Below are 13,945 nucleotides of genomic sequence, written 5' to 3' on the forward strand. Positions count from 1 at the left end.
TGCTTTAATATCAAAATTATTTTAAAAGCAATAGCTGTTCAGTTCAAGCTGTCCTTCCTTTTCCTTCCGTATGCAAACAAGTGCAAAAATAGTGCAATATCATCCAAAAATGTTAGAAGTATAACACAAAGGCTGAAGAAAGCACCTCACTCGAATATCCCATTAATTGCAGTCTAGTCTTTGATCTAATTGCTATGTGCCATCCCAAGCCCAGCCCAGGAACACTCCTGGGATGCTGCAGAATAGAGGTGGACTATTAGAGTTCATCACTATTATAGCAAGAGAATCTAGTGGGAGGGCTCAAGCAAACCAGGCAGCTTCTCACGTACATTAATTGGGTGGTAGTTTCAAAAAATGTCACAGAGACGTATAAATAAATGCAATTAGATTCAGACTGCGTTTTGCAGCTGGTTGCTACAGAGGGTTCCTGGGCAACATCCATGGAAAGGCCCCAACTGCAGGAGTTCAGTTGTAAGCAGCAGGACACTTGGTCTTGCTGTTAGCTCATGAATAAAATGACCTTCCTATAATGACCTGGAGTCTAAGATAATTTTTTTTATTACTTTTGTCTTTCAGAATGTCCACAACTAGGGAGTCTAGTCCTGAAAGATATACAGAACAATTTTGAAAGTATACATTTGGCAAAATTAAATTTTATACAAACCCATCCAGCTCTAGCATTCATTTTCAAATAAGTTTAGAGTTTGGAAGATGAGAAAAGGTAGCTTATGAAACATTTGTTACAAGGAACTCTTCACATCAAGATAAAAAGATAGCTCTTAGGAGGAACTGTGTAACATCTGGACATAATCAAACCTGAGAACAAGTAAAATGAAGGCTTCAGATCATTTCCAGAAATTACCCTGGAGACACCCAGGATGTTTCATAGACAAGTACCCAAGGCCAGTCCATCAAACAAGACGTTTCCTCTCCATGTGGTTAGGCAAATGGTGCGTGGTTCAGCTACTCGAGAAGTCCATGATCTCTCAATTGTTTGTTAAGTCTTTCAATTTCCTGTTCCTGTTTCAAAGACAAAGATCGACTTTATATTCTGAATATTCCTGATGCTCATAGGTCTAGTTACTGTTGAGGCTGTCAGTCATCTATCTTACTTGAGGCTCTCATTTGTCTTACCTTCTCAGTGCAGCTAAATTCAAGGTGCTGGATTTTTGTGGCCAGTTGATGATTAACTAGTTTCAGCCTTGAGAGCTCTCGTTCAGAACGTATCTTGACTGAAATAATTAGGCCTAAAAATAATTCAGAGGGTAGATGGTGAAGTTGGGCATTAACATAATGAGTCCATTATACTTGATTTCTGATTTACAAAGTACTCTCTATACATCATCTCATCAGCCCTGTGAGGTAGACAGGGCATTTAAAAAATGAACCACCAATTCTGAGAATTCAAGACCCAGAGCACAACTTGTGGAGCTGAGACACAAACTCAGGGGGTCTGAAGCTCCTGCAACCTCACCACAATTCCACCATCCACACAGACTCACAGATGTGTACTATAGGCTAACACACTGTATTTGTTTAGGAGTTTCATTTTTTTCCAGTCATTAATCATTACTTAGAAGAATGGAAACTCATTGTTGGGCTTGAGGTGTTGAGTTGACCAGACGAAATTTCTGCAATAATATGTTTAGCATCCAGTTTGAATTCATCCCCTGTTTCTTGTAGGGTATGAGAGATTGTGAAATTACATCATTCATGGATCAGGCAAGCAAGGCCTAAAAGCACATGAACATAGTAGTCTGATGTTTCATCAACTCAAGAATGTAAACTACTGGAGGAAAGGACTCCCTATTCCCCAACAACTGGGAAATCTAGAGAGCTGGTTTACAGAAAATAAACTTAAATAAATGGCTTACATTGTATGCCTCAGTAAACTCCAAATGAATTTTGGGGTTCAAACATAAAAGGGACAAACCTAAAAACATAGATCATAACAAATGTAGAGAACAGAACATGGTAGTAGCTCTCACAACTCCGGTTATTGGGAGAATTCATGACCAGAGGGTGGTAGGTCAGGTCACCAAAGACAAAGTAGACAATTTTGACTATATACAATTTTAGAAGCTCTTCCACAAATGATATCAATGAAATTTTGGGTAAGAAAAGATGCCAGTCAGTGGGGAAGATATTTGCATTGAACATCTCTGATGAAAGACTATATCCAAGATATATAGGGAATCAACACAAATATATGACTTGATATATTTCACAAGAGATGGTGATCAAAGGATATGACCAAGAAGTTTCCAAAAGAATAAAACTAAACTAACAACAATCATGTGGAAAAAATGTGCCAAGCCATTAAAAAGGGAAATGTCCATTGAAACAATTGATTTATCTCATGCATCAAACTTATCAATCTTATCAAAAAGATAAGAGACTGAAATAGTTGTTGGAATAGCTGTGGGAAGACAGGCACAATAACACTATTAGTGGCATTGAACTGGCCCAGTTCTGGAAAACTTGGAAGAATGAAGTTACAAATTTCACACGTGATGCAACTCCAGGGCAGATATTTTAAGGAGGTCAGAAAGAAAAGTCTCCCAATGACGACAACAACAACAACAACAAAAAACCAGTAGGTGGTGTAGTGGAAAGTGTGCAGGACTTGGAGTCAGAATAGACCTGAGTTCAAATACTGCCTCAACTACTTCCTAGCTGTGTGACCTTGGGGCTACCTAACCCCTGTCAGCCTTAAAACAGAAAACCCCACTACATTCTTCATTTCAAGTTGCAAAAAGGCAACAGAAGAAGCCATATACCTGTGCTGACTGGATACACTACAAGCTGATGTCTAATTTCAGCTGGGACCTCTACTGCATTGACCAATTCCACTTTTCCCAATTGACCCCCATTCCCTATATCAACTGTTCCTCCAGCCGCTGATGCTAACTCTCTTTCCCTTCTCATCAGACCTTGCCTCATGCTTCACTGAAAAACCTGAGGCTGCCATGAGCTGCTTCTCTTTCCTGATTCACCTCAACATTCCCTCACCCTGTGCTTTGCTCCAGTCTCAGAGGTGATCCTTGCAATACCAATGCTTCTACTTATGCCCCTGACTACATTTCTCCGCCTCCTTCTACCATTTCATCTCCCTAATTTTCAATCTCTTATAAACAGATTTCTTCCTGACTGTCTATAAACATGCCCACATCTCCCTGTCCCTAAAAAATCTCCAAATGACTCCACTGTCCCCTGAAACTATCATCCTATATGTTGCCTTCGTTTCACAGCCAAACTCCTAGAAAAACCTTTCCATACAAGACTTCTATTTTTTCACCTCTAAACTACAAGAGGTTTGGCTTCTATCCTCACCATTCACCTAAAACTGCTCTATCGAAAGTAATCAATTATCAGTAATATGCTAAATCTAATGACCTTTTCTTTATTTTCATTCTTCTTAACTTCTCAAAGTCAAGTGTCAAAGATTTTAAATTTTTTTTCAAATATTTTTTCTTTTTATTAATTTTTAGTGTTCAACATTCACTTCCATAAGATTTTGGATTCCAAATGTTCTCCCCATCTCTTCCCTCCCCCCACCCCAAGAAAGCATGCATTCTGACTATCCCCTTCCCCCCAGTCTACCCTACCTTCTATCACACCCCCTCCCTTCTCTCATTCCCTTCCCTTCTATTTTTCCTGTAGGAAAAGATAGATTTCTATACCCCATTGCCTGTAAATCTTATTTTCCAGTTGCATATAAAAACAATTTTTAACATTCATTTTTAAAACTTGGGAGTTCACCATTCTCTCCCTTCCTCCCTCCCCACCCACCCTCATTGAGAAGGCAAGCAATTCAGTATAAAGGCTATACAGGTGTAGTCATGCAAAAAATTTCCTTAACAGTCATGTTGTGAAAGACTATTTCCCTCCATCCTATCCTGCCCCATTTTTTCTATTCTCTCCTTTGACCCTGTCCCTCCTCAAAAGTGTTTGCTTCTGATTATCCCCTCCTCTCCTCTGCCCTCCCTTCTATCTTCCCCTCTTCTCTTATCCCCTTCCCCCCGACTTTCCTGTAGAGTAAGATAGATTTTCATACCCAATTCAGTGTGTATGTTATTCCTTCCTTAAACCAAAACCAGTGAGAGTAAGGTTCATTCATTCTCCTTCACCTCCTTCCTCTTCCCCTCCACTGTAAAAGCTTTTTCTTGCCTCTTTTATGTGAGATAATTTATCCCGTTCTACCTCTCCCTTTCATTTCTTCCCAGTACATTCTTCTCTCACCACTTATTTTTGATATCATACTTTCATATTCAACTCACCCCTGTGCCCTCTGTCTATATATATATATTCCTTCTAACTGTCCTAATAATGAGAAAGTTCTTATGAATTACAAGCATCATCTTCCCATGTAGCAATGTAAACAGTTTAACCTTCTTAAGTTTCCTGTTTACCTTTTTATGCTTCTTTTGAGTCTTGTATTTGAAAGACAAATTTTCTATTGAGCTCTGGTCTTTTCATCAAGAATGCCTGAAAGTCCTCTATTTCACTGAATATCTATTTTTCCCCCTGAAGGATTATACTCACTTTTGCTGGGTAGGTGACTCTTGGTTTCAGTCCTAGCTCTTTTGCCCTCTGGAATATCATATTCCAAGCACTCCAATCCTTTAATGTAGAAGCTGCTAAATATTCTGTCATCCTGACTGTAGCTCCACAATACTTGAATAGTTTCTTTCTGCCTGCTTGCAATATTTTCTCCTTTACCCAGGAGCTCTGGAATTTGGATACAATATTCCTAGGAATTTTCCTTTTGGGATCTCTTTCAGGAGGTAATCAGTGGATTCTTTTAATTTCTATTTCCCCCACTGGCTCTAGAATATCAGGACAATTTTCCTTGATAATTTTTTGAGAGATGATATCTAGGCTCTTTTTTTGATCATGGCTTTCAGGTAGCCCAATAATTTTTAAATTATCTCTTCTGGATCTATTTTCCAGGTCAGTTGCTTTTCCAATGAGGTATTTCACATTATCTTCTATTTTTTTCATTCTTTTGCTTCTGTCTTATAATTTCTTGATTTCTCATAAAGTCATTAGCTTTCATTTGCTCCATTCTAATTTTTAAGGAATTATTTTCTTCACTGAGCTTTTGGACCTCTTTTTTCCATTTGGCCAATTATGCTTTTTAAGGCATTCTTCTCCTCACTGGCTTTTTGAAGCTCTTTTGCCATTTGGGTTAGTCTACTTTAAGGTGTTACTTTCTTCAGTATTTTTTGGGTGTCCTTTAGCAAGTCATTGACTTGTTTTTCATGATTTTCTTGCATCACTCTCACTTCTCTTCCCTATTTTCCTCTACTTCTCTTACTTGCTTTTCCCAGTCTTTTTTGAGTTCTTCCATGGCCTGAGACCAATTCAATTTTTCTTGGAGGCTTTTGATGTAGGAGCTTTGACTTTGCTGTCTTCTTCTGGTTCTATGTTTTGATCTTCTTTGTCACAGAAGTAAGATTCAATAGCCTGATTTTTTTACACTGTTTTCTCATTTTCCCTGCCAATTACTTGACTTTTGACTTGACTTTCTTTGTCAAGGTAGGACTCTACTTTCAGAGTGGAGAGGAGTGTACTGTCCCAAGCTTCAGGGGTGTTGCATAGCTGTTTTAGAGATACTTCTAGTCACCTGAAAATTTTCAGTTGTTCTAAGGTGGTAAGATCAAAGAAGAGGTGTTTACTCCTCTCCCAGCCTGTGCTCTGCTCTGTGAGCAACCACAAGCACTCTTTTCTGTCTTGGAACTGTGAGGAGGATTCCCTTTCTACCACCACCACAAAGTACCATCATGTCAGCACTCCTCCTCACCCCAGGACTGCCACCTAGGACTGTAACCCAGATCCAAGTACGGGTAAAGCAATGCTAGCAAAGAGATCCCTGCAATCCCCCTCAGCCACTCAACCCCCCACCATCCATAGGCCATCTGGAAGCAGCCACTGCCACTGCAGCTGCTGCTACCACCATGAAGCAGTGCCCAGACCATGCTCCTCTCTCACCCAGGTCAGACAGACCTTTCCTACTGACCTTCTAAGTTGTCTTTGGCATTTGTGGGTTGTGAAGTCTGGAAACTGTCACAGCTGCCAACAATTCAGTGCCCTAAGGCCTACTCCAGGTTTGCTAAGGCTCAGTCTGTGCCACTGAGGCCCAAGCAGGACTGTGCTCTTCTCTTAAACTGGTGCAACAGACCTTTCCTGTCAACCTTCCAGGTTATCTTGGGCTAGAAGTCTGTTTCACTCTGAAATTTCATGGGTTCTGCTGCTCTAGAATTTGTTTAGAGTCATTTTACAGGTCTTTGGAGGGGTTTGGGGGAGTGTTCAAGCAAGTCCCTGCTTTTACTCTACCATCTTGGCTCCACACCCCCCTCCCTGAATTTAAAATGTTTTCAAATTAAATTTCATTTTTTTAATGAACAAAAATCTGTTTTCTGCCCTTCCTACTTCCCCCTGCCCATAGGAGAAAAAAGAAAATCCCTTATAACAAATAGGCATAGTTGGCTAAAACAAATTTCTATAATGGCATGTCCAAAATATATGTCTCCATCTGCACTGAGTCCATCACTGTAATGGTAATTTAAATGGGAAGATCTTTCTCATCCATTGATAGGCCCATGTGACCTGCTTACATCACAGGAAGCCCATGTGGTGGGAAGAGCTTGCTGAATGAGAGGAACTGGAAGGGTAGAGCAGGAAATGTTCAGAGCAGTTTGAGCTGAGGGAGAGAGAGAGAAGGCATGCTAGCTGTGCTGTGAGTGTGTTTGTGGGAAGGCCCCAGCAGGAGGGAAGGTTATGGAATGGAGCTGTTCTCTGCTGTGATAATGTATATTAATTTCTTTGCTACTTGGATGGATTGGACTTACTGGTTTTGGGATTGGGTTTTCTGATGTCTGAATAAATGTTTTGCTTCTTCTGTCTTCTATATGGAGAGTCTGTTATATTCTGTGATCCAGAACCATGCCAGCATACTCACAACAATCACAACCATGGCGATATAATCACCTTTGTGCATGGGTGTGGGCAGCAGGCTTCAACCTGGATCTTCTGGAATTATGCAAATTATGCAATGAACAACTATATGTGGTTAACCAAATACAGTTAATCATTACATTGATCAGAATTCTTAAGTCTTTCAAAGGTTTGTCTTTACAATATTGTTGTAATATAAATGGTTCTCCTGATTCTTTTCACTTCATCATTTCATACATATCTTCCCAAGTTTCTCTAAAAGCATCCCCGCTCACCATTTCTTACATCACAAAAAATTCCATTACATTAATGTACCATAATTCATTTATCTATTTCCCAATTTGGGGGCATCCCCGGTCCCCCCCCCCCATTTAGTTTCCTATTCTTTGCCTCCACAGGAAAAGAAAGTGTTAGAATTTTGTACACATAAAATATTTTCACCTTTGATCTTCTTTGAGGTTTTCACTGTGTCAATGGTATACACAATTAAACATTTGTGGTGGAGGGAGCATTGTATCAAACTGCCTTCTACAATGGCTGGATCAAATCACAATTCCACTTATGATGCATTAATGTACCTTTTCCCCTATCTCTGCCAGCTTTTGTCATTCTCCTTTTTCAGTCCAATCTACCGATCTAGTGGATGTGAGGTGGAACTTCAGTGATGCTTTAATTTTTCATTTCTAACTTTTGGTTATTTGGAGCATTTTATTCCCCACATGGCAATTGATAGCTTGGATTTATTCCTCAGAAAATGCTTGTTTATATCCGTTGACCATTTATTATTTGGCTGAGGGCTAAGGAGTTTTTCACATTCTTGGCCACTCCTTCCTCCTGGACAATCTCTTCCTACTTGGTTTTTGTGACGGCTCTGTCACTTCCATTCTGCTTCTCTAATTCTCAGTTTCCTTTGCAGGATCATCAACTATATGTAACCCATGTCACATGAGTATACTCAAGGGCCCAATCTTGGACTCTTTCCTCTTTCCCACAGTATCTCTCTTGGTGATCTCATCGGCTCCCATGGATTCAATTATTATCTCTATGCAGAAGACTCCCAAATCTATATATTAATCTCTCCTCCTCTCAGCTCCATTTCTTCATCTCCTGATGGATATCCATCTTACAGTAGAGAGTGTTGAGCTTGAAATGAAGAAGACTTGAGTTCAAATGTTGCCTGCCCACACTAACTAGCTATGTAACCCCAGTGCTTAAGCACAATGCCTGGCACCATGGTTAATAAGTGCTTATTGACATGACTTGTTGCTGAGACAAATATGTAACTGAACCTCTATCGGCCTATATAAAATGAGGGGCTTGGACTCAGTGGCCTCTAAAGTCCTTTCTGAATCTATGATGCTGTGATCTTCACTTGGACGTTTCATGGGCATCTCAATGTCCAAATGGCCAAGAGAGAAGTCGTTCTCTTTTCCCCTAAGCCCACCCCTCCTCCTCAAGTCTCTGTCCGTGTCAGAGACACCAGTGTCCTGATTACCCAGAAACATAATCTACAAGTCATCTTTAAGTCTTTCCCTCTGGTCCATCTCTCACATCTAACCAGTTTTCATGTTGATGCTATCTCTTGTGCATTTCTTCTCTTTCCCCCTCACTCCACAACATAACCATGTTCATCCAGGACTTTATCACCTCTTGTCTGGACTACAGTAATAGCCTCCTAATTGGACTACCTCTATTCATTCTCTCCCCTCTGCAACCCAACCTCCAACAGCTGCCAAATTGATCTTCCCAAAGTGCAGGACTGACCATGTCACTCCTCTTTCAGGAAGCCTCCTTGGCCTCTCAGATGTTTCCAGTTGCTTCCAAGATTAGATACAAACTGCTTTGGTGTTTAAAGTCCTTTACACTCTGGTTCTTGCTCTCCCCCAGACTCTTAGACACTAGCCAAAGAGGACTACGTCCCTGGCCTTCTGTCTCCCACTTCCTTCACTCACAGAAGTTGTCACTCATGCCTGGAATGCTCTCTCCTCACCATTGCCTCATGAAACCCACAACTCCCTTCAAGTCTCAGTGGAAGGGTCACATCTTCCAAGAAGTCTTTCCTGATTCCTCCACTTGTTAGTGCACCCCCCAATCATTTCATGTTTGCTTTTTATATTTCCTTTATTTACTTATCTATGAATAGGATTGTCTTTCCTGTAAAAAAAAAGAAGAAGCCCTTTCAGGAAGCACTGCCACAGAGTAGACACAGCAAATGTTTATTGATTGACTACTAGGTATACCAAAACATTCAAAGAAGTGTTTTTTGTACTTACAACAACCTGAAAACGAAGTGGGCATGTCATAAACTGAGGTACAAATGGATGGGCAAAGTGTGATTTCTGAATGTAAATGAATATTATGAAAAAAGGATGAATATAAGAAATTCAGAGAAATTCAGGAAGATGTATGGAAGGATGCAGAATGAAGAAAGCAGAAGAGACACACAGCAACTACTATGACATATGGAAACAACTCTAAAAAGGCATCTAAATTCAGATTAAATGCATGACCAGTCTTGGTTCCAAAGGACAAAAAACTAGGTGTAAAAATGTTCATAGTTGAAACAAAAATAAGGTGATAAAGGCTCATTACAAGGTTCTCAACTAAAAGCAAATACATTTGCAGTCATTTACATATTAGAAACCATGTAGTGGAAAACTTAGTTTGTTTGAAATTGAAAATGAAAAGGATAATAAGAATGGAATCCAAAGAGCTTTAAGCTGACAAGGAAAGGGGAGGGAGAAAACGATTACATGTCCGCCCAGCTAGCTACCAGGGAGAGCAGCAGCAATGCAGGAAGAGGAGCCATAGAAATGACCAGAAATGAATAGGAAATGAATATTCAAGAAAGGCCCATCAAGGCACAGATGTACAGTTTGAATAACAGACAAGGGGAACTAGAGGTGAACAGAAAGAGGCACATTTGCCCTTCTAGGCCATGGGGTATCACTGGCCCAATGACAAGATCGGGTTCTGAAAAGGTCTACTTTATTTAAAAGGAACAGGATATGCCTTATTCAAAGGACATTATCTTATTCAAAAGGTAAAGGAGACAGGGTTTGGATTAGCATCCTATGTTAAGAATATACCTATTTATGAGGAAATCCAGGAACCTGAGGGGGAAAGCATGGCAAAAAGCTTTTGAGTGAAGGTCAATGGATGAAGGAACAAGTAATCTTGTCTTCAGCCTATACTACAGACCACCTAGGCAGAAAGAGGAAATAGAGCAGTAGTTTGGGAAATATCACAAGCCTGGCAAGGAGGCACGGCATAGTGATGATGGGAGACTTTATTATTCAGACATCTGCTGGGCTGTTCCCTCTGTCTGAAGAACAGCAGTTAATTTCTTTCCTTGCATTAGTGATCATTCATTCTTTAAAAGGTGAGAGGACCAGAGAAGAGAATTTCTGTTCTGGAACTGATCTTCACCAACAAAACAAAGTGCCTACTATATGCCAGGCATTGTACGAAGTGCTGTGGATACAAATACTAAAAAGAAAGACAATGCCTTCCCTCAAGGAACTTACAATCCAACACACAAAAAAAAGCTTAAAGTGTCCAAAGGAGTCCAAAATGAGTGCAGCTGGAAAAGACAAGGAACTGGCTGCTAGGGCAGAAATGATGAAGACCTTTGGAGGAAACACCCACTTCATGTTAGAGTTTGTGACAGAGGAGAGGAGAGCCAGGAATAGTCTGATGGGCACCCTAGATTTGGTAAGAACAGATTCCAAAGGGTTTAGAGAAAGAATAAGTAGGATCCCCCCTTTCTACAGGGAAAGTCAGCCCTGGAGGAATAAGAAGCTATGAAATATGAAATTCCGAAGAACCAAAAGAAAGCATTTCAATGAGGAGGAGAAAAAGCAGTTGTTAGAAAAGATTGATGTGGAATCACAGGGAGCTCACCAAATCACTTAGATTTTTAAGACATATAGAAGATGGAAGGAAGGGCAAGGGAAAAAGATGAACATAAGAGTGTTGCACTAGCCCTGTAAGAATTGTCAGAGGTGCTAACATTCAGAATGAACTGGCGATAGCAATGAAAATTGAATACAATAAAGAGTTAGGGGTTTTTTTAAGCTTTCTTGGGGAGAAGAGAATAAAAAATGAGACAGGACTGTTGCTTAAGGATGGATGGAATGGTGATAAGTGAGAACAGAAAGAAGGGGTGTTTTATTTTTCTTGTTTTCTCTGCCAAAGAGAATGACCTTTGCACAGGTAAGGAAAAAGGACAAAAATGGTTAATAGAGCATCGATAGCAAAGGTAATTTATTGTTGCTGTTGAGTCATTTCAGTTGTTTCTGACTCTTTGTTGAGACCATTCGGGATTTTCTTGGCAATGACACTGAAGTGGTTTGCCATTTTTTTATCCTGGTTATTCTACAGACAAAGAAAGTTAGGTAAACAGGGTAAAGTGACTTGCCCAGGGTCACAAAGCTAGTAAGTATCTGAGGAAAACCTGAGTTCAACTGTGGCCTCAGACAGTTGCTAGCTGTTTCACCCTGGACAAGTCACTTAATTGCTCCCTACCTCAGTTTCCTCTTCCGTGAAATGGAAATAATAATAGCCCTGACCTTACCTAGTTGTTGTGAGGATCAAATGAGATATATATGTAAAGGGTTTTGCAAATCTTAAGGTACTGTATAAATGTGGTTATTGTGGGTGGTAGTGGTGTTGTTATACTAAAAGATCCAGAGGACAGTCTTCGACATTTTGAAAAGACTAAATACAATTCAAGTCAACAAGCATTAAGTGCCTGCTCTGTGCTAAATGTCAAAGACAGAAAAACAAAACCAAAAAAACCAGTCCCTGCTCTCAAGGAAATATATCCTCCTAGGGGGATGGAGGGTTGGATGTAGAGAAGATACAACATGTAAACAGATAAATAGACAGAACATAGTTTGAGGTTTTTTTCTCTATATCAGTATATCTTTCTTGTATCTATTTTATATGCAAGTATATACATGTGTACATGTTATCTCTCCCAATAGAATGTAAGCTCCTTGAAGGCAGCCATTACTCCCCTTATAGCTTTGTATCCTCAGCACTTAGCAGAGTTCCTTTCACATATATGGTGCTTAGTAAATTTGGTTGATTGACTGGTTGAGGAAGAAAGGATTAACAACTAGGGCTGACAGGGAAGGCTCTCCTGGGGAGGTGGCATTTGACTTGAGCCTTGAAGGAAGCTTTGAATTCTAAGAGGTGAAAGTGAGTAGAGAATGGATATATAATATATATGTGTGTGTGTGTGCATACATATATCCATATACATACACACATGTGTGTATACATATCTATACATATACATATATATGACAGTCTTTGTAAAAGCACCAAAATTTTGCACGAAATCTGTAAGTCAGGGAATAGCAAGTAGACCAGTCTGGTGGAAAAACATCAATAAGGATCACTCAGGATAAGAAGGCAGGGGAAGATTACAATCTGTACCAGGAGAATAAGTGCTACATCAGTGAGATCATGTAAACACCAACGTACAAAAGCATTAGCCTTAGAATGAATCATTAGAATTTCCTATCTTCTAAGTGCAAGAGCAAGTCATATTTCCCATCAAAGTGCATATTACAATACCAACATGGAGCCACAGGAGAAGCCATGATAGGACATTTGATCTTTCTACCTCATTTGGGTGCTGAACTCCTTGGGAGCAGAAAAGACCATAATAGACAAAGTAGGGGGAGGTGAGGGGAAGAGAAGGGAAGATGTTTGAGCACATACCTTATCCCCACTCTCGCCCCACCCAATATAATGTAATTTCAATGAGCACTAAGGAAAGACCAATATGAGGAGTTCAGAGAAGTACCAGAATATTTTAATAAACTGATGCAGAGTAAAATGAACTGAAGAGATACAATGACTAAAGAGTATAATGTAAAGAATGAAAAAGAAAGTAGAACTTGGATTAATTGTAATAACCAATGTTGGTCCTGGAAAATAAATAATGAAATGTATCTTCTCAGCAATGAGGCGGGGAAGTCTAGGGGCAGAACAGTGCATACACTGTCAAACAGGGGCATTATATTGGTTATGTTTTACTTAAGTGTTATAAGGAGGTGGTGATTTTATTTCTGGCTTGTATATGTGTGAGGGTATTTATCCATAAAAAGTGATGATGATGATAAGAAAAATAATAATAGCTAGCATTTATATCCTGCTTTAAGGCCTGTAAAGCTTTTTTATAAATATACCTTCTTATCCTCACAACAACACAAAGAGGTAGGTGCTATCATTATCCCCATTTTACAGATGAGGAAACTGAGGCAGGCAAAGTTTATGTGACTTGTCCATGGTCACATAGTTAATAAGTGTTTGAAGTAGGATCCGAACTCAGGTTTTTCTAACTCCATGTCTAACACTCCATTCACTGTGCCACTTACCTGAAATTGCATTGTAAGAATAAAAGGCATCAATAAATTGAATTCTTTAAAAAGAAAGATAAGTTTTTTGAAGACAGACACTCCTTGTTTCTTGGTCTTTGTGTTCCCACAACCAATAAGGTCTGGCATAAAGTAGGCACTTGGTAAATGTCAGATTGGGACCAAAAAATGCCCTGTGCCCCGTAGACTTGGCACCTCCCTACCACCTCTGTCCAACTTTCAAAGCAACCTCCTCAGCCCGGAATTCACGGAGGACCTGCCACTGCTGGGACTTACCGTTCATAATCCTGGCCACCCGCCAAAGTCGGAGAAGGATCAATAAGCCGAGGGCTTCAAAGTCATGCTCTTTGAACAGGATGGTAACGTCCAGAGCAAAAGAAACAATGACAACAACCACATCCAGGATCTCAAACTTGTGGTAGAAGAATTCCTTGTGGAAGACGTATAATTTTAATGCAATCTCCATCATGAAGAAGGTCAGGATGGTGATGCTCAGAGAATGGAACACCTAGGAGGACAGGCAGGGAGCCAAGAGTTAAATTATACCTACTCTGAGCACTGCATCACGTCGTCGTCATCATCATCATCATCAT

At 39.9% G+C, this 13,945-nt stretch overlaps 1 protein-coding gene across 1 annotated transcript in view; it reads right to left on the reverse strand.

Moving 5' to 3' along the window:
- Positions 1-535: 535 nt before the first annotated feature.
- The window catches only part of LOC118828545 (voltage-gated hydrogen channel 1-like), a 32,381-nt gene continuing 18,971 nt past the window's right edge, over positions 536-13,945 (reverse strand). Inside the window, exons 4-6 of the mRNA XM_036735231.1 lie at positions 13,629-13,860; positions 1,135-1,247; positions 536-1,020 (exon numbers count right to left, since the gene is read on the reverse strand). Of these exons, the coding sequence (XP_036591126.1) occupies positions 964-1,020; positions 1,135-1,247; positions 13,629-13,860 (402 nt within the window). The 3' untranslated portion in view covers positions 536-963. The remainder of the gene's footprint in view (positions 1,021-1,134; positions 1,248-13,628; positions 13,861-13,945) is intronic.

Source organism: Trichosurus vulpecula, chromosome 1 (genome assembly GCF_011100635.1).
Source record: "Trichosurus vulpecula isolate mTriVul1 chromosome 1, mTriVul1.pri, whole genome shotgun sequence".
Taxonomy (NCBI): Eukaryota; Metazoa; Chordata; class Mammalia; order Diprotodontia; family Phalangeridae; genus Trichosurus; species Trichosurus vulpecula.